General features: G+C 43.6%; 13 protein-coding genes across 13 annotated transcripts; 4 read left to right on the forward strand and 9 right to left on the reverse strand. All coding sequences in view use genetic code 12, as the record gives it.

Moving 5' to 3' along the window:
• Positions 1–79: 79 nt before the first annotated feature.
• CXQ85_001831 (uncharacterized protein) lies at positions 80–1893 on the reverse strand (the record flags this gene model as incomplete). The annotated part of the gene is made up of 2 exons (XM_025485527.1): positions 80–162; positions 189–1893. The coding sequence occupies 2 exons, from the start codon at positions 1891–1893 to the stop codon at positions 80–82; spliced, it is 1788 nt and encodes a 595-aa protein (XP_025340992.1).
• A 246-nt stretch (positions 1894–2139) lies between these two features.
• On the reverse strand, positions 2140–2838 carry SEC22 (SNAP receptor; the record flags this gene model as incomplete). The annotated part of the gene is made up of 2 exons (XM_025485528.1): positions 2140–2753; positions 2805–2838. 2 exons carry the CDS (start codon positions 2836–2838, stop codon positions 2140–2142), a joined length of 648 nt encoding a protein of 215 aa, XP_025340993.1.
• Positions 2839–3386: 548 nt separating this feature from the next.
• On the forward strand, positions 3387–4091 carry CXQ85_001833 (uncharacterized protein; the record flags this gene model as incomplete). Its single annotated transcript, XM_025485529.1, has 1 exon — positions 3387–4091. The coding sequence occupies one exon, from the start codon at positions 3387–3389 to the stop codon at positions 4089–4091; it is 705 nt and encodes a 234-aa protein (XP_025340994.1).
• Positions 4092–4211: 120 nt separating this feature from the next.
• Positions 4212–5624, reverse strand: GCD1 (translation initiation factor eIF2B subunit gamma; the record flags this gene model as incomplete). The annotated part of the gene is made up of 1 exon (XM_025485530.1): positions 4212–5624. One exon carries the CDS (start codon positions 5622–5624, stop codon positions 4212–4214), a length of 1413 nt encoding a protein of 470 aa, XP_025340995.1.
• Positions 5625–5858: 234 nt separating this feature from the next.
• Positions 5859–7154, forward strand: RPT4 (proteasome regulatory particle base subunit; the record flags this gene model as incomplete). Its single annotated transcript, XM_025485531.1, has 1 exon — positions 5859–7154. The coding sequence occupies one exon, from the start codon at positions 5859–5861 to the stop codon at positions 7152–7154; it is 1296 nt and encodes a 431-aa protein (XP_025340996.1).
• Positions 7155–7244: 90 nt separating this feature from the next.
• Positions 7245–8189, reverse strand: MRPL40 (mitochondrial 54S ribosomal protein YmL40; the record flags this gene model as incomplete). Its single annotated transcript, XM_025485532.1, has 1 exon — positions 7245–8189. One exon carries the CDS (start codon positions 8187–8189, stop codon positions 7245–7247), a length of 945 nt encoding a protein of 314 aa, XP_025340997.1.
• Positions 8190–8429: 240 nt separating this feature from the next.
• CXQ85_001837 (centrin) lies at positions 8430–9042 on the reverse strand (the record flags this gene model as incomplete). The annotated part of the gene is made up of 3 exons (XM_025485533.1): positions 8430–8467; positions 8536–8727; positions 8778–9042. 3 exons carry the CDS (start codon positions 9040–9042, stop codon positions 8430–8432), a joined length of 495 nt encoding a protein of 164 aa, XP_025340998.1.
• Positions 9043–9175: 133 nt separating this feature from the next.
• Positions 9176–11732, forward strand: NIP100 (Nip100p; the record flags this gene model as incomplete). The annotated part of the gene is made up of 2 exons (XM_025485534.1): positions 9176–11656; positions 11706–11732. 2 exons carry the CDS (start codon positions 9176–9178, stop codon positions 11730–11732), a joined length of 2508 nt encoding a protein of 835 aa, XP_025340999.1.
• A 24-nt stretch (positions 11733–11756) lies between these two features.
• On the reverse strand, positions 11757–13208 carry SPT14 (phosphatidylinositol N-acetylglucosaminyltransferase; the record flags this gene model as incomplete). Its single annotated transcript, XM_025485535.1, has 1 exon — positions 11757–13208. One exon carries the CDS (start codon positions 13206–13208, stop codon positions 11757–11759), a length of 1452 nt encoding a protein of 483 aa, XP_025341000.1.
• Positions 13209–13250: 42 nt separating this feature from the next.
• On the reverse strand, positions 13251–15065 carry MEX67 (Mex67p; the record flags this gene model as incomplete). The annotated part of the gene is made up of 1 exon (XM_025485536.1): positions 13251–15065. The coding sequence occupies one exon, from the start codon at positions 15063–15065 to the stop codon at positions 13251–13253; it is 1815 nt and encodes a 604-aa protein (XP_025341001.1).
• Positions 15066–15402: 337 nt separating this feature from the next.
• Positions 15403–15837, reverse strand: DAP1 (Dap1p; the record flags this gene model as incomplete). Its single annotated transcript, XM_025485537.1, has 1 exon — positions 15403–15837. One exon carries the CDS (start codon positions 15835–15837, stop codon positions 15403–15405), a length of 435 nt encoding a protein of 144 aa, XP_025341002.1.
• A 749-nt stretch (positions 15838–16586) lies between these two features.
• Positions 16587–17111, forward strand: NAT5 (peptide alpha-N-acetyltransferase subunit; the record flags this gene model as incomplete). The annotated part of the gene is made up of 1 exon (XM_025485538.1): positions 16587–17111. The coding sequence occupies one exon, from the start codon at positions 16587–16589 to the stop codon at positions 17109–17111; it is 525 nt and encodes a 174-aa protein (XP_025341003.1).
• A 50-nt stretch (positions 17112–17161) lies between these two features.
• CXQ85_001843 (protein-transporting protein) lies at positions 17162–19174 on the reverse strand (the record flags this gene model as incomplete). Its single annotated transcript, XM_025485539.1, has 1 exon — positions 17162–19174. The coding sequence occupies one exon, from the start codon at positions 19172–19174 to the stop codon at positions 17162–17164; it is 2013 nt and encodes a 670-aa protein (XP_025341004.1).
• Positions 19175–19381: the final 207 nt, after the last annotated feature.

A 19381-nucleotide genomic window follows, 5' to 3' on the forward strand; every position in this document is an offset into this window, starting at 1 on the left:
CTCAACCCACTTGATGATTTTGAGGCTTTGCTCTATAATATCTTGCGCTTGTATGGAGCCCCCACAAAGACAGTAAAAATCATAGTCTTTGCTTGTTAATAGAAACCCTGTTATCCATCCATCTTTCCTTTGCCATCTCGTGTATGTAAGTTTCTTTGCCGCCTCTTCGCCTTGTTTTATAGTAGTACTCTTGCAGTTGTGCAAAGTGGTGTAGAAATAAAGTATCTGAAGAAACGCAGCGACATTGTTGTATTTGTCCTCACCTCGGGTCAAAAAATTGATATCATCCATGAAATACTGGTTTCCATTCTTTCTCCTGTAAATGAAATGCTTAATAAAAGGGCATTCCAACCCTTTGATGAGTTTCATTGCATCTCCCATTTGAACGAGTTCCGAAGTCAATGTAGTTTTGAGATGCTTGTTTTCGAAAATTCGGTTGATGATGTACTGACCAACTTGTCTCAAGTCAAAGAAGCTGTTCTTATTTGCACCCAAGAGAATCAATGACAATGGCTCGTTGTAACCAACTAGATCGAACCTTCTCACGTAAACATATAAGAACCCAGAATTATTGAAGTTGGGCATGCAAAGAGGGATCCACAAGTCTGATTGCTGATTTCCCGTTTTGAAATGGAATGAAATGATGGATAGAAGCATATTGATATCCTCATTCAGAAGTTTATGCTGGGACGGCCGAATGTACGTTAAAACTTCTTCATTCACACAAACAAATCCGAAAAGGAGGTCATTTGCGAGGTACCGCTTAGTCTCCGTCATGGAAGCCTTGCTGATGATTGATGCTGTATCAGAACCAGATTCTTTGACAGTCAATTTTTTTGCAGAAAGCAAAATGGATCCGACCTTTGACCTAGTTGTATGAGTTGTTCTCACACATCGGAACGCCCAGCCCAACAATTGACTGATGTAAAAGCTGCTATCAAGATAGAAGTGGCCGTCCTTTTGGACGGAGAATCCATATGTCAGTTTCATATTCATGGCATCTAAGAATGCAATATCCTGATTTGATAAGATCTTTCGGAGATCGTAGTTCATTCTTCTTTCGAAACTCCTCTTTATGACTGGTGCTGATAGGACCGAGACAAGGTACATGTATGTTGCTTGGAGCTGCCTTTCTAACGTGGATTTAATATCATCAGATGCTAAGTTCAATTCATAGACGACTCTAGTGATCAAAACAAGGATAAGCGGACTTTTATTCATCACCACGAGCCTGAAGCCATCCTGAGTTATGTGGTTGAACTCGGTCTTCATGTTTTCTTGGTACGTCGAGACAATCGTTGTGATAAGACCCATGTAGCCCATAATGGCGTCATCAGAGCCATTAAGAGAGTAAATCGGTTTGCCTGCGGACGACAACACGAAAAGATGCTTCAACTTCTTGTGGAATACCTCAGACGAGTCCAGCTTGTCTGGGATAAACCTTGATTCAATGAATTCCTCATCAACCTCTCCATCTTCTCCAAACATAATGTTAGAATGCTGCAAGGACGAGTCACCAAAGTTCCTTGCCTTCCCGATATCGTGGGCCATTAGGTTCTGTAGTAACTCAGTCAAGTGATTCGTTTCTGTTTCCTCATCATCACTCACCAAGCCATCCTCGGCCTCGCTTTGCAGATTACCAAAGCTCTCCCCATCTCCAATAGACGTTGCACTCAGGTGAATTGGTCTTAGCCTAGGGCTAGCGAGTGTGGATCGTTCGGTGTCTTCTATGTTCCATGTTATCTCTGCTTGTGTGTGAGATACAGCTGTTGTTGGATTGGCCAGCAGGGTTCCTGTTATCAGTGAGGCTTGAGGAAGAAGTGCAATTGAAGGCTGCCTCAGTAGAGTGGGTTCTTTAGACATGGTCTTTGGCGAGTCTTCATTACCAGTCATGGTAGTAAGCTTATCTAGTGCGACATGTAATGTGCGTAATATAGATGGGACCATAGAGAGGTTGCCATAGTGAATGGTGTATACATAGGAATTATGAAATGAACATGAAAAGTTTTCGTCTTGTTCAGGCTATCTTGTTAGAAGTATTTATTAATTGCTACTTATCTCTGACGTGGTCATATTATTGAAGTTGAAGCTCTAGGGACTGTGCTATAGGAAGAAATAAATGTAATGCACGGTTGAAGTCTATCGACGGAGTAATGTGTACCAGATAAAGAAGACAAAGATAAGACTGACTCCAACCACTGGAATATATTGTCTGATCATGGCATCAAAGTTGATCTTCTGTGCCTTCTTTCTATACTTGATGGAGTCGTTTCTCAATGACAGAGACAAGTCGCTCATCTTATCTAAGGAGTCACCTCTGTATAGTAAATCCTCAATATTCTTCGTCATGACCTTCTTGACATCAGCCAAGTCGTTATTAAGTTGATCAAGATTAGACTGTGCTCTTTGATCCTGGTAGATCTTCTTCGTCTTGCTCAAGAAATTGTCAAAAGAGCTGAACCCAAACGGTCTAGCTGCTGTGCTCAAAGCCTCCTGGCCGTGTGAATGCTCAAATTCATTGCTGATCTCGTGTAAGTACAGAAATGCAAGTTTCCTTGGGTAAGATTTGTCACACACAGTGACATAGACGATGCTGTTCTGAATTAAATAGTGAATATTGTAGTTACCGCTCTCAATTGTTGCCTGAGGCTCAGAGTTGGGCGTGATTCTGCTGATAATGATCTTGCATTTCTTCTTCTGCTCATTTAAATTGGGATCAAGGTTATCGTCGACCGATCCGCAAAGGGGAAGTGCTGGTTGTTAGTACATTTTTAGAAGCTCTATATAAAATCAATAGTACATACCATCGTAACGGTAGATTAGCGTCGACTTGACCATGTTATGACTTGGTGGCACTCTAGTTGAATGGTAACTCAAAAACACGAAAGCATCTACTCCTCACTGTTTGCGGTTGGGTCACATGACAGAGACACGAATAAGTCGTCGCCTTCAGTCCTTATATACTTCGGCGAAAACAACAGTGGAGGGCTTCAAACATTTTAGAACGAGTGTATCACGGAACTTCAAGTGTTCACAAAAATCATGGCTTCCATTTGGAGGCTGGGGCAACTGTAGCCACAGCATGGACAGTGACAGAAGATTACGAGGAAGTGTCCAACTATAACAACGAATCAAACCTGATTTAGCAAATTTACCACTTTAACTATAAAAGTTGCTGTTCTACGTTCCCCGCCTCAACTCTCAACTCTCAATCATTCACCGCAGACGCTCATGTGGCACAGTTGTCATGTGGCTGCAAAATAAGCTTCCTGTCTGGGTGAGTGCGACACTGAGGTTTTCCCTTTCCTTCTTGCGACAATCCCATCATCACCATAACCCATCTCCACCACAGTACCACACAACTATTTATTATTGACAAACAACACATGGATTTATCGAATTTATCCAGCGACTTGCCCTCCACGAGGAATGTGGACCAGGTGTCGCTTATAGAACTTAACAAGGAGTTGACCTCGGAATTTAAGAATGCTGCCAAGTCGGTTGCTGCTCTATATAATAGCACTGGGGACTCCAAACGACTGAAGGCAGAGTTTGCCAATGCTGCCAAGTCGGTGGCCTCGCTCTACCGTTTGGGAAACAACTCAAACGTACTTCTGATGCATAAAGGCTACTTAGAGTGCCTAGATGATCTATTGGATGTTATAACCAACGGTGATGATATCGAGAACTGGGCACTCACGAAGCGTGCTGAGATCGTCAAGAAGTTTAGCAGTAAAGATAAACCGGCCGTGCCTCAGGAGGCCGTCCAAGATCAAGATTTTCACCTTCCACAGGAGTATGAATTCTCCTTACCATCAGAGCTCGCTCTGTCATTGCATTTCAGGCCCACTTTTGCCCCCTTATCGGTGAACTATAGAAGGCCACGATCGAAGGAGTCACGTAAACACGAGAGGAAGAACTATCGGAAGCAAGCTGTTACGGCAAACTACGATGCTAGTCAATCTTCTGATAACGATAGCGAAACAAGCGACCTGGGTGAAGACATAGAGACGAGGAAGAGAAGAGCATTGCAGTCACTTCAAGATGCTGTGAAGAAGAGGAGAATGGATTCTTCAAGTGACAACGAGTAGCATCGTGGCTTTAAATAACCACCACACAACTTTCCTTTATACCAATTCATGCATGGCGATAGCAGTGTGCTATCCATTATATCAACAAAATTTCTATGTAGTAACCACCTATGGTAAAAACTAATATGCAAATAACCCATCGGAGTTGTCCCCATACTCATACTCCTCCTCAAAATCGTCATAATCGCTTCCAGATGAAGATTCCTCCAGAGATGATTCGATAGCAGACTCTCCATCCTCAACGTCAAGACCTTCCAAACTCAAACACAAGAGCGTATCGCCCTTGACCTGAGTACCCTTGGCCACCTCATGCGTAGATTCAACGTAACAACTGACCAATTTCGATTTGGAACGAATCGTCACATCATGACCAACTATACAATTCTCCAAAGCAACATCATCTTCAATAATAGCGTTATCTAGAATGATGGATCCAGTCAATTTAACACGCTTTCCAATCTTACAGTTGTTACCAACGACTGTTCTCTTGACGTTTGTCTTCTCACCGAGTTCATTGTTCTCTCCAACCATGGCGTCAGCTCCAACATTAGCAGCCAACTTATCCTTAGGGCCGGTATTTCTTCCAGCATTAGCCTGCGCTTGTAGTTTTAATGAATATCTATTAGCCTCCAAGAGAACTGGCAAGTTGTTTGATCTGGTAAACTGGGCCTGGGTTGGAACAAGCATGAAGCCAATAGTATTTTTACAGGAAGTGCTCTGCCACGAAAGTCTGGCTAGATCACGGATGACCTTTATAAGTGGTCTGTTGGAGAAATATAATTTCGTGAATTTCTCCAGGTATCTTTCAAATAAGTCAAAGATTTCTTTCGCCGAGCCGAAGAAAATCGAACTATTAAGCAACTTTGTGCTGACAGTCGAATTTGGATAATTCCATGCTAGCTGTGTTCTGATTTTCAAAGCCTTATGGAAATCAACGTCTTCAGCAGAATAGTAATCTAAAAGCTGAGACTGACCGGACGGTAAATCGGCAAATATGGTATAGTTTTTTGGGAAAATTTTGTTCTTCTTGTCTTCGATATCCAACTGGTTCTTGTAGTAGCAAAGCAAACCGATATCTGTTTCCAGTCTGGATCTGTAAGCCTCTATAAGCACTTGAGGAGGTAAATTGGTAATGAAATCGCATGGCAAAAGCACGAAATGCTCCAAAGGATCAACAACATTGTTCTTTGACAAGAGTCTCAACACATCTCCTGAACTGGCTGTGGCCAGCTCGAGAACTTGAATCAGGTCCAAAAACTGGTTGGACTGCCTTGAGTCATCCTCACCATCAGGCTGCAGTGCCACCCTAGACTTATAAACACTCAACGCTGCCTCGATATCCTCAGTTGACAGCTCGTCACAAACGATAGTGATCTTCGGAAAGAAGGCTTTAGCACACCAATCAAGCACATACTCGATCATTGGCTTGTTGGCAATAGGCAAGAGTGCCTTGACAGTACCGGTGGCTCTGACCTTGGAAAATGGGTTCAATGCCTTTCCTGGTCCACATAGGATAACCGCATGGAACTCCATATTAATAATTAGTAAGATTTAATCACTAACTAACGCGATATAGCAGAGCCTGACTAAGTTCTTCTGTCTAGATGAGACTGATGTCTTGAGAAAAATGCGCCGTAGATTCCAAAATGTGGGCACGTGATGCGCGGCTCTGTACAAACACTATGTACCCTCAACTCGAACACTATCGACACCAACTTGAGCTTGAGTGGCAACTGAATAATTTGAATTTGCCAGTTACAACAAACCATGAGTGAAGACCAAGACCCCCTTTTGGCTGGCTTGCAAGGCGAAGAAGGCCAGGATCAGCCACAAGGAAGCAATGGCGATTCCAGCAATGCTCAGGAAGAGCAGCAGGCTCCTCAGCCAACTCCAGCAGAACAGGAGAGACAAAAGGCACTTTCTAACTTCAAAGAAAAGTTGATTGAACACAGAAAATGGGATGCCCGTCTTAAAGAGATGAGATTGAGTATGCGAGATATGGAAAAGACGTATGACAAGACAGAGAATGACATCAAGGCGTTACAATCTGTGGGTCAAATTGTCGGTGAGGTGTTGAAGCAGTTGACAGACGAAACTTTCATTGTGAAGGCTTCAAGTGGTCCTCGCTATATTGTGGGTTGCCGTAATACCATCAAAAAGGAGAACTTGAAGAATGGTGTCCGTGTTTCGTTAGATATGACGACGTTAACCATTATGCGTATTTTGCCCAGAGAAGTCGATCCATTGGTTTACAACATGACCACATTCGAGCCTGGTGAGATTTCCTTCAACGGTATTGGTGGTCTTACAGAACAGATTCGTGAATTGCGTGAAGTCATTGAGTTGCCATTGAAGAATCCAGAACTATTCACTCGTGTGGGTATCAAACCTCCCAAAGGTGTCCTCTTGTATGGCCCTCCCGGTACCGGTAAGACATTATTGGCCAAGGCTGTCGCCGCTACCATTGGTGCCAACTTCATTTTCTCCCCAGCATCTGCCATTGTCGACAAGTACATTGGTGAGTCCGCAAGATTGATCAGAGAAATGTTCTCTTATGCCAAAGAGCACGAACCCTGCATTATATTTATGGATGAGATCGATGCTATTGGTGGAAGAAGATTCAGTGAGGGTACGTCTGCTGATCGTGAAATCCAAAGAACATTAATGGAATTGTTGAACCAAATGGACGGTTTCGATACATTGGGACAGACAAAGGTCATCATGGCCACAAACAGACCTGATACTTTGGATCCCGCCTTGTTGAGAGCTGGTAGATTGGATAGAAAGATTGAAATTGGCTTGCCAAATGAGGCTGGTAGATTGGAAATTTTCAAGATTCACACCTCCAAGGTTGCTAAGCAAGGTGAGTTCGATTTCGAGGCTGCTGTCAAGATGACTGATGGCTTTAACGGTGCTGATATCCGTAACGTTGTCACAGAAGCTGGTTTCTTCGCAATCAGAGACGAGAGGGACTACATCATTCAAAACGATTTGATGAAGGCCGTCAGAAAGGTCGCCGATGTGAAGAAGCTAGAAGGTAACTTGGATTACGAGAAGTTATAACTGTAATAGAATGAAGCTACGTCAACCATTGCACAAATTTTCTTATCCGTAAGTTTTCTTTTGTATGTACATGTGTGAAGTGCGTCTGATTTACTGTGGTTTTGAATGCTGGTCCTCCTCAATCTTCTCCATGGTCTTCTTGAAGTCTGGTATCTGAACTTTAGACAAGGCATCCAAGTGGGCCAAGAGGTATGGGTTGTCGATCTTAGAAAGATGGTCGGCCATTCTCTTGCCAATGTAGTCCTTGACTTCCTCGCCCAATGGCTCGAGCTTCTTCTTTGGTTCCTTGGCCTTCTTAGCCAAATAGATTTTTTGCTCAGTAGTCAATGGCATAGTTGGTTCATTAAGTCTTCTTGCTTCGATATCTGTAAGAGTATTTCTCTTGTATTTCGAGTATCTGTTTCTGAGTTCGTGGATGACTCCTGGAGGAAGTAAGCTTTTAGCGATAGTTTGCATCTCGTAAGTCTTCAAGTGAGCCACGTCTTCTCTCGTTGACCGACCGCTATCAGTGTGGTCATTCTCGGGCATAGGCCATGGAATTTCTATATTTTCGTGGTGCTTGACAAATCTTCTTGGTAGCCACCTCTTGTGCCACTGGTCGTAGTAACGGTCCTTGCAGATGACCTCATCTGCAACAATATGAATGATGTTTCCCTGCTCATCCCTATCTCTGGAAGCCAACTTTACGTGCTCTTCTGGAATCTCTTCTGGAAATTCGATGAGGTGGGACTGTTGGGACTCAGACCAAAAGTCCTTAGGAACGATCATTGGCCTTGTGGCATCTCCTGTTTTGAAAGTTCCCAGGACGGGAGAGTGAGCTATGACTTTCGAAACGATACCCTTGAACTTACCTTCCGTAATGTAAACGAAATCGCCAACGGTGATGCCAACATCTTCCATGGCAATTTTTCTATCCTCCCTAGGAATATACCTTGAAGTTGGCATGGTAGGCAATATGTATTTGTTCCTTTCACGTAACATATGATCCCTCATCTGGGGCGACATCTTGGCCATCTTCTTCACAAACCTACTCATGGTGCCTTGAGTGTTGGATCTATGGTTGGAAAAAAAAAAAAAAAACGATATTGATTTTCTCGCACACAACTACCGTCTTTCTCACGTGAGCCTGGTTTGGGGAAAGCCTATCTCTGTTTGAAATGACTGAATTATTCCTTTTGATTTATCAATTTTTTGTGTCTGTAAAATACAAATCGTGTCCTTTTCTTTATTATACTTATACATACGTAGGTTGCAGGGCCAATCGATGTTGCTCGCCTACTCGGTGCAGATACTGATGAACTCCTGCTCGTTGACTGGCTGTTAGTAAAAATGAAACAAATATCTGGGTTGACTTGCAAAAGCAGAATACAACTATACGTACTTTCTCCATCCTCATCGAGATCAAACTCGTCGATCATCGCTCTAAGTTCCTCATCCGTCAAGTTCTCGCCCAACTCACGGGCCACTTTCTTCAAATTTCGGAAACTGATCTTCCCCGTGTTATCTTCGTCGAAGAGCTTGAAAGCCCTCCGTATCTCTTCCATCGGGTCTCTGTTCACAATGCGCTCACCGACTGATTTGTTAGTATCACGACAATAAGGTCAATATCTCGACAATACATACCAGCATGAAAGAAATTCTCGTACGAGATCAAATTTCTATCTTCAGTATCGTACTCGCGTATGATATCCAACACTTCTCTCTTGGGTAAGTCGAAACCAAGTGCTCTGAGAGCGACCTTCAACTCGTGGTAATCTAGTAACCCATCGTTGTTCATATCAAAAAGGGAGAACGCCTCTCTGATCTCCTGCTTCTGCTCATTGAGCAATTCTGCTTTCAAGTTACTCATGCCTATCTTTTGACCAGACCCGCTCGTTCCTGAAGACATTTGACGCCTGAAGTAGACTTGTGTTTATCTTGATACGCGAATTTTGTGCGCAGAGTGGTTGCACCTGTATCGCCTACCTACTCTTATTGATCCAGATCTCCAGTGTCTGCTTTTGGGCGCTTTAGATACTTCGATGTCCTCGGGCTTTCAGATCGGCCAGCATTGTCAGGTGAGAGACCAGTTGGGCGTTGTACGGTTCTATGGAAAAACCCAATTTGCAGATGGTGATTGGGTTGGTGTTGAATTGGATTCCTCACAGGGAAGGAACGATGGCTCAGTTAATGACATTCGATACTTTACTTGTTCAAAGGAAGGTCAGTATGGTATCTTTGTCAGGCCACAGCTAGTACAGGCTGATAATCTGGCTAATAACAAACCAGCTGGGAATGTGGAGCTCATCATTGAGCGGTTGCAACAGAAGCTAAGAAAGACTCTAGAAGACATTGAGGAAAAGAAGCACAACATCATTCAATTGGAAGAAAGCTTAAACTCCAAAGATTTGAAAATTGAACATCTCGAATCCGTCATTGAGAATTCAGCCGTTGACACTGAGTACATTCACGAACACAATTCATCACTTGAACGTGCACTTGAGGAAACTAGGAGCAAATACGACGAACTCAAACGTGAGTATGATTTGGTGTGTGAAGAATTGAACATAAACAAACAGTTGGAAGAAGAGGTTTTGGCGCTGGCGCCCTCTCAATTGGATTCCAACGAAGTTGCAAGTCTTCTAAAGCAAAATAAGAAGCTCAATGATGCTTTTGAGCATCTAAGTACAAGCCACGCTGAAACGAAACGTATGCTTGCCGAAAAGGAAGACGCCCTGTCGGTTGTTAGTGATGAGCTTCAGCATCTCAAGGCCACTCATCGCGCTACCATAGAAACACTTGAGAAATCTGAGGAAACTATTAGAGATCTTCATCTCCGTCTTGAATCCATACTGTCTCTGGATGACTTGATTGAGCATCTCAGCTCGCAGAATGAGACCTTGCAAGAAAAGGTGAATGAGCTAACCGTCACCATCGAGGAACTCAAGGAGATACGTGAATTGGACCTGGACTTGATCCAGGAAAGCAAGGAGGTAGAGACAAATTTGAGGAATGAAATCACTGGGCTTGCTGGTTCCTTGAAGTCCTATGAAAAAATGGTTGCCGAATTGACGGAAAACAACACGAAACTAAAGATACAACTTAATAAGCATGTTGCACTGACAGCAGGGGATAAGGAGGGCATTATAGAGGTATCTCGGCTTCACACCGGCGATGAAGCTGGCTACTTGGGGTCTTTGCTCGAGTTCGCGAGAAGCTCTCGAGCTAGCATTATTGACACTGTCGTGCCGACTTCCTTGAAACCCCAAATCAAGGTCTTAACGGACATACACGACTTGAGAGCTGAAATACTTGCGGTTATTAAGGTTCTCGAGGATGGACCTTTCCAAGCATCTAAAATCATATTAGAATTGTCAAAATCACTGGGAACTGTTGTATTTCTTGAATCGATACTCATGCATAATTTGCTTTCTGAGGACACTCTACTCCAGCTTAAGTCTGGAGCGGAAAATGGAAAAAAAGAGGTTGCTTTCATAAGATCCAAGTTCTTGGAGTCTGATATTGCCTGTATCGACGAATCGTGTGTTCTTAGCTGTATCAGCAGCTCTTTAATTCCCGAGGAACCACTCAACATGAAGTACAGATCTTGTTTTACACATTTTCTAATGCAAGCTGACGCTGAAATGGGCAATGCAATTCGTCTTATCAGATTCCTCGAACAGGAAGCGCTAGGTAAGCTACCCAAAGAGCTAGCTGATATTTATCAACTCATGAAATCTTGCAGGACAAGTTTAGCAAGGCTACGGAGCAATCTCGAGGAAAATTCTAAAAAAGAACTCATGAAGTATAAGCCTTTTGACCCGGAACGTACTTTGTTCATAGGGGACAAGTTGTGGAGTATCAGCAAAAAGGTGCTAGAGGTACATGAAGCTGCGATGGACGACAAACAAGAGCACTTACAGGCATTGCTTGCTGATCTATTTAGTTCTTCTCATGACGACTTCATCAAGGCTCGAAGCGCCGTCAAAAGTCTTCAGGTAAATCTAGAAGACACTGATTTATCTTTCGAGGCAGAGGCTTCAGAGGATATTCTAAGAGCATCAGTCAATTTGAACGAGCCAAGTATGAGGCCTGCTCTAGATGACCAACCTTCGCCCTCCGATACTTCAAGTGATAGGAGGATCCGTGAATTGGAACTCAACATTAGTATGCTAGAGCAAAACTTGTCTTCAACAAGTCTTAAGTACGCTGAAGATAAAGTGATGACAAAGAAGCTTGTTGCTAAATTAAAGGAGGATTATGAGAATCTCGAGCAACGATATAGAGCCTTGGTCGAGGAAAACCGCTCTCTTGAGAAACAGGCCCATGAATACCTAGCTCTTGAAACACTTAGCTTGGCGGGTCAACAGACCAAAGTGTTTGAAGATTTGGCTTCTGAAAAGAAGTATACAGAAGAAGCAGCACTACTTGAAGAGATCTCTTTCTTGAGAACGATGATTAAAACAGGTACGAATTTAACTTCTGCAACCCATGATGATGATCTATCTTGGTTGCAAAAGGCTGTTTCGATGCCTTCGCAAAAAGCAAAGCTTCCTACTTATTTATATAAAGCTCGCAACAGACGAGCATATGCTATGAGAATGCTGAATACCAAGATGAATTCTATGGCCTCAAAGAATCTATTTCATTGTCTGAGGCACCATTAATATGTTGTTTCTTTTCAGCTGAGTCTTTGAGAGAAGCCTTAGGGTTCTTGGGCCATTTTGTTGCACGATCGATGTGATCTGCTGGGTAGAAAAATTCCAAAACTATTAGAATGAAAATGTCGACGATAACGCAAATGACGTAGAGTTTTCCTGCGATTACTCCACAGCAGTAGTACTTCTTCAATCTCTCTAGCAATGGCTTGTTCAACGGTTTAGATTCGAGTGATTGGTAAACATTCTGGGTTCTGTTGGCGATGTTAACCCAACTGTACATCTTCGCAACTTCATTATGAAACTGTGAAGTATCTATAGCTCCCAGCAGTACTAAGTCAATTGCTTTCAACAGCGCCAGGACCAACGAATCTTCTTCGGGGTCAGCAAAACTGGTCATATGATGAGGGAGGACTTCTGGAATACCACCAACCTTGGTTGTTACCACGTATAATCCACAAGAGGCGGCTTCCACAATAACCGTTCCAAAAGCTTCGGTCAAAGAAGGGTGTAAGTAAATATCGCCTTGAACCATGACGTCTCGAACTTGTTCATGCTTCACTGCACCAATTAACGACACTCTTTCCTGAAGAAAGTACTTTTCACGCATCTGCTCCAAGTCAAGGAACTTGGGCCCATCGCCAGCAATGAGGAAGTCGACATTCGGTTTGGCTTCACAGATGCGAGGGACAATTGCCGTAAGAAGGTCTGCACCCTTATTAGGAAAGAGTCTTGATATCACCACGATTGTGATCCGAGATTTATCCCGTTTCAATGAAGTACTTGGTGCAAAGTCAGCGGATATCACCGCATTAGGTATAACGGACACGTCCATAGGATCGAGAGATGCTCGAAGTGAAGTGTTCTCTTTGCATGTATGAGACACACAGATAACATGACTTGTATCACTCAATGTGAACTTGAGGACTTTGTTACCCACAACAGACTGAAAGTCAGCAAAGCCAAACAATGAGTGATCCGTAAAGACTGTTCGTAGGCCCATGGTTCTGCCATGGAATATAGCTTCACAGCCAAGCGTGGAAAATGATCCATGGCCATGGACAATGTCAATCTCTTCTCTAATAAAGATGTTTCGTAGAACTGGGAATAGCAGGAAAACGGAAGGGAACGTGGTACTTCTGTAGACTTGCAAAAATGGCAAATAGTAAACTCGTAGACCGTTGGTTAACATACGGACTCCAGTTCGTGAACCGTAGTCATGAGTTACTATAACAACAGAATGGCCCAAGTCTATAAGTTTCTGGGATAAATGGTACACGTGGAACTCCACACCTCCTGGCTGAGGGTAGAAGTAGTCACAGACCATCGCTATGTTGTACTTTTTGGCCATTTCAGCGTGGTAGTAGTAATGCGCATGTTGATCTATGAAAGATCGCGATGTGGTTTCATGGTACATAGTGGTGATACGCAGAGAAGACACTGATTTTATTTAGTCTATTTAACGTGCGAAAGCGTCTGGCGGAAGCGACGAAGCCGACGTTTTGAAGTTTGTAATGCATTGTTGGTAGTCCCAATTGCTCTGTTGGCAGAGCATAACTCCGTATTGGATGTTAAGTTTTGTTTCTAGTAAGACCTTGACGAGAAGTTCTTGTTGGACAGCGTTGAAGTTCGCCTTGATTTCAGCAGGTAAGTCTGCTGCTGTAGGAACGCCAGGAGCTGGTGGAGTAGGCGTTACGCTTGCGTTTGGAGCAGGCGAACCAGCTCCCCCGATGCCTGGTACTGGAGATGGCGATGGCTGTGGCTGGGCAGCAGCGTTCTGGTCTGGTCTGAAAGCACTTGAGTCAACTTCTGCCCTAATACACAATAAGTCGCTGGCCACAATCATACTATTGTTTGGGCCAGAAATGACAATCAAGGTCCTGTCGAAGCCCTTTCTTCCCAACGGGATTTTTGATTTCTTAGCTTGGTATCTGTTTCTACCATGGCCCAGGTTGTTAACCAGCTCTAAGTTATCAGGTGGAGCGGTCTCTTGGAAACTTCCATGCAAAGTGATACAAATGGCGTTTAGCTGAGGTAGAGGGTGCGCTTCCATGCTAAAATCATCAGGCTTGGTGAGGAGATCGTGCTGAGTTTTAGGGAGCTGTGTAAACAACTTGAAGATTTGCTCCTGCCCATGAGCAAGTCTGCCCATTTTAGCCTTGACAGACGAGACTCGAGTGAGGTTTCTAGACTGGGGAATATAGTAGCCAAAGTCAGGAGTATCTTTGGGATCAAAAGCACGAGGATGCGAAGAGTCAACCTGGAAAGAGAACTGCGATTCATTTTGATAAAGAACCATGAGTTGTTGACGGTCGCCATCCCACAATTTGTAGAAGTTCGTGATAAAGTTTGTTGAAACACCCTGAATGTCCGTCGTCTGGAAAAACATGGCCTGTGGACGCTCGAAAGGCAAAGTAAGGTTCTTCCGGAGGATTTCCTCGTTTCTGAGGATCTCGCCGTCTAGAACAACAAGACGTGGGAAGACCTTGAGAAGCTCAGACTTGATGGTGTTTACCTCATTTGGGTTTGTGGTATTGAGAAGAGGGTTTCCAGCAAGAATGAGTTCTCTTAAAGCGCTAAGTTTCTTTTTCCAGGAATCAAAGATCTTAACACGGGAGAGTCTGTTATTCAGCAAAGCCAAATTCTGCAACTTGGGGAAAGTGACAGCCAATGTTGAAATAGTTGAAAGGTCGGTCAAGTTGTTGTTTGAAAGATCTGCGCTTGTCACCTCCAACTTCAAATCAGCAGCAATTTTCATCAAGGCCGGAAAGAACTTAGATGTAGTAGATATGCTTCCGAAGAAACCTTTGGCGGATAGCGTTGGGTCCTGTTGCACCGAGCTCAAATTCAACAACTTGATCTCTGGGTTATATCTCAGTTTAAGAAACATGGTGAGTGTTTCAATAGTGTTATCACCACCTCCTTGAGCCTGGCCACCCATCTGGGGCGACGAGCCAAAGCCACCTTGGTTATTGAGCTTGGTGATTTTTAAAATGCTACCAGCGAATCTCACACCCGACCAGTTAACAAGCTGGTCGGCATCTTGAGAGTTGACAAATCCACGAAGGCCGCCAGTGCCAGTGTTAACCGAATAATTCGTTACGGGCACTTTGCATTTTCTTGAAATAAAGGCAACACATTCACTGGGGGAGGCGCCATTCCAACCAAAGATTTCAACTTCAACGTTGTTGTTTGGCCCGTTGCCATTGTTGGAAAATGCATTGTTGCTTTGGCCAAAACCACCCCGGTTACCTCTGCCGCCTCTAAAAGACATGTTGTATGGGGATTTAGTGTTGCTTAAAGGTGGTCTTGTCTGGGTTTATCGCTTCTTATTTTCAACTTGGATTTTTTCCCTCTGCGCTTCCGCTACTACATTTCGCACCAGTACATTTAGCCAGAGTATACCAGTATCAAGACTACAAGAAGAATGTAACAAAACTATATTAAAAGGCTATGCATAGTAACAGTTTGGTTTAGGAGTCGCCAGTAGATTCAATTGTAGCACTCGAGTAACGTCTTTTGCTCGCATCTTGTCGCTACAACGCAACGCAAAGCAAGAAAAGACATGAGTGCAAGGCGAAACCCTTATCCAAAGACAAGAAGAGCAGAAATCATTTCGTCTCGTTGTCCAAAGTACCGACAAGTTTGTACTTGCCCTCGAAGTGGCTCTCCCAGTTGTCCAAAGACTCCTTCTCCTCAGCACTCAAGTCTTGCAAAGTGTCAAGAGGCTGGTCAATTGGGGTCAAAACAGATGGGTCGAAGGAGTTGTAAGCCAATCCCCTAGAAGCATCCCTTCCAGCAAAGTTCTCGTATGGGCCGCCAGGTCCGTAGAAGGCCTTACCGTTAGTAACGTCAAAGACCTTACCTCTCACAGCAAGGTAAACGTTAGGGTCATCCTTACCGTTGAACTTGGCAAGAGTCTTTGGAGTGTAGGCCGTTTGGGTTGGAGGCTCGGCGTTGACCTGGGCTGGCGTTGACATGAAGTCGGAGATTATGGACTTTGCAAAGTAAGCGATAAGAAGGACAATGATAATGAAGGCGATCATATGCAATTGATTTAACCTTCGGAGGATTTATAGCGGTGTGGATAAAGAAAACTTGGAGCTGCAGATGTGAAATGAACTCCGGTTTCAAAAGGACCCTAAATGCTAAATAGCCAGTTGTGGGTCGCATAATTTAAATACTAGTAATGGCGGGGGATTCCGTCACATGACAGGTTCATATGATTTTCCTTGTGTTTCTCCAACAATGACCATGGCGTATTATCCTTGACATTCAAAAAGTCTGTTCCTGGAGCAAATCGGAAAGTAGACCAATTTGGTAGGTTTGAAATGTTCTTAGGTATATATTGTGGATGGCTTTTTCTGGTAGCCTCAACCATCTCGTATAGATATTCGCAACCATTCGCGGTTTTTGGCTAAATGGTCCAACATAATCGTCTCTGCCAAAAATCGAAAGTATCGTGAAAATTGATTCGATTCATCAAAGTTTTTACAGTTGTGCTGTAAATTGTTGGTGTTACCTGAAACAGATAGATCAAAGTGGAATTGGCTTATGGACTCTTACATGATGCCGTTTCATCATCTACAAATATGGATACACAACTGATGTAAGGGACAGAAATCAAGCCAAATTGTAGTTCAATGGAATTATAGTATTTTATAAAACTTCATGAAAATACATAAAACGGTTCAGCGGTACCTATTGAAAGAAGTCATCAACGTCTGGCTCTCCTACTACTGTGCACAGTGTAAGCGCACTAAGTTGAAAATTAAACTAGGCTAGAGAGTTCATCATGGGTAGAAGCATTATCACGCTAGACGACTTGACCGTCAATAATATCGGCACATTTAAAAAACTCCTTCAAGTCACACTCCCCACATCTTATCCTGAAACTTGGTATAATGACTCTTTTAACAACGACCAGGTTGTGAAGTTGGCGTTCTACAGTGAACTCCCGGTGGGCCAAGTAAGAGGCAAATTGATGAACTCCTCGCATAATATCCCTAGCTTCGAGTCGGCAAATACATCTCAATTACCTTCAAAGAGTATCCCAAACGCAATTTACGTGGAATCTCTCTCCGTGCTTGAGGCATACAGAAACTTGGGTATCGGGTCAAAGTTGCTCGAATGGATCATTGAACAAGCGAAAGAGAAGTTTATCCACGAGATCTTTTTGCATGTGCATGCTGTGAACACCACGGCTATTGAATGGTATGAAAAGAAGGGCTTCAAGAAGTCGCCTGAAGTTGTTAAAGACTACTACAAGCAACAGGGTTTGAACGAACCAGATGCTGTGCTACTCACCTTGACGGTATAGTTATATCCATAAATTTTGAATAGACTTTGTATATCTTCCTATGATACATTCTACTTCTCACCTTCATCTTCAGTGTCAGTGTTGATGTCGGTGAAAACACTTTCGTTGTCATCCTCCTCTTCTTCATCGCCATCAGCCTTCTTGACAGCCTCACCTCTAAGCGCAGCCAATGCACCAGCTAACGAATCCTCCTCGGGATCTGAGATGTCACTGTCAGAGTCGTCATCCTCATCATCATCAGCACCACCAAAGGCCTTTGCGGCCTTCTTGACAGCTTCGACATTGATTGGTGGATCCAGGACATTCATTTCCAATGGAATATCGACATCGTTGCCGAAGTATGCATTGTTCTTCAAAAGTAATCTGAAGTGGTAGGTGCCCTTCGATGGAGGAGCTGGCACAGGCAAACGGATCTTGAAGGAACTGAGAATGACAGTGTCTTCCTTACCTTCGACCCATTGCTCTTGTGTTAGTTCCAAGTTGCTCAAGTCAACTCTTTCCAAAGGAGCAGCAGCAGTACCTTCGACAAATTTGTTGTCCCTTTGGCCGACAATGTAGGCATCCCATTGGTTAGCGACATCGCTAGGGAAGTACGGAGCATAAGCGTGAGGCAACTCAGGCTGAGCTTCATTTGATCTCAATGGGTTCTTCAAGTCTTCAATGTCCTCAACCTCAAGGAAACGTTCCTCAGAGATTTCAGGCACAGATTTTAGTCTTTGAGACTTGATTAAGAAGTAGACTACCACATGCGTGGTTGAGTTTGGAGGAACAATATCCTCACCTGGCACTCTGAAAGAGGCATCGAGGACTCTGATGAAAGGAATGTTGGCGGCCACATCAAGGGCAACTTCAAGCTTGTCAGCGTCAGAGATACCAAGAACCTTGCCAGCTTTTTCCTTAGGCAAAGTGAGTAATTTTCCAAGCTTTTTGATAGGCTGAGATTCAATGGTTTGCTTGTCAATAAATGGAAGCTGCAACAATTCTCTGTGCTTTCCAACTGGCGACGAAGCCTGGTAAAGTCCTTTGAGCAAATCATAAGCAGCAGTGATGACATCGTGAGCTCTGAAAACGGTGGCAATTTCAATAAACCCGTTGATGAGAGTAGGAAGCTGAGAGAGAAGGTTCAATTTCTCTGCCTCCAAAAGAAGATCACCAGAAACACGAGCCTCACGGTTCATATGGTTCACAACAACGGACTTGAGCTGTTCAAAGGTCAAGTTGGAATAGCTTTTGCTGATCTCATGGGACTGAAGCACCCAATCCAAAATGTCAAAGGCGGTGAAAACCTTGCCTGGGTTCTTGTCGGCCAACCTGCGGACGAAAAGAGCAGCGGTATCGACATGCAAGCCGCCTTTAGTATGGGTCTTCACGTTATTCCACCACGAGCCAACAATGACGGGCATGAGGACACCAATCAAAACGAAATAAAAGATAATCATGATTGGCGAGTACTTGCCTTCAACCAAGAACTTAGGAATAGCAATACCGTGAGTAATTTGCTGCTGGCCGTCAGGGTGGCCATACTTTTTGATGTTTTCCATGGTAACTTCATCAGTCAAAGCTCTGTAAGCCTGGTTCATGCGGAGAAACTGGCCCTCCATTTCCTTTCTTACAGTCTCTGTATATTTCACAAGCTTATCCGGGTGGTAAATCAAGGACAACTTCTTATACTTGGACTTAATCTCCTTGTCTGTAGCACTATAAGGTAAGTCCAAAATGGTGTGGGGGTCAAAGAAACCTTGCAAGCTAACCTCTTTGGCAAAAGACACCCAAATGAAAGCCGCAAGACCCCAGCCCACAACCAAAAACAAAAGCTTCTTGTTGAAGATTCTGTCCGACCTAACGCGAGAGTGGAACTTCTCAATTGCGTCGGCGTGTTCCAACTTCAAGGACTTATGGTTGTGTTCAATAGACCCTCTGACACGCTTCTTCGTTGAAGAGCCCAATCCTGTGGCTCCCCATAAATAGATGACCGTGACGGGCAACAAGGCGAACACTAACAATGCCAACACGAAGTATGGCCATGTTTCAGACCCTTCGTCATAACTGTATTCTGAATCCATGTTGGAGATTGGCTGAACGGTGGCTAACTTTTTTCTCTTTTTTGACGTAGTTGTTCGAGGTGAGCCAAGACTGCAGAAAAGTAAGCGACACGGTAGCCCTACCCATAAGGGAAGCTAGTAATTGCAACACCAAAAAAGCTAAAATGATATAATTAATGGTTAAATAAGATGTACTTCTATAAGACAACTTGGCCACAATTTGATTTA

This window comes from Candidozyma haemuli, assembly GCF_002926055.2.
Source record: "Candidozyma haemuli strain B11899 chromosome Unknown C_2014730914, whole genome shotgun sequence".
Classification (NCBI taxonomy): domain Eukaryota; kingdom Fungi; phylum Ascomycota; class Pichiomycetes; order Serinales; family Metschnikowiaceae; genus Candidozyma; species Candidozyma haemuli.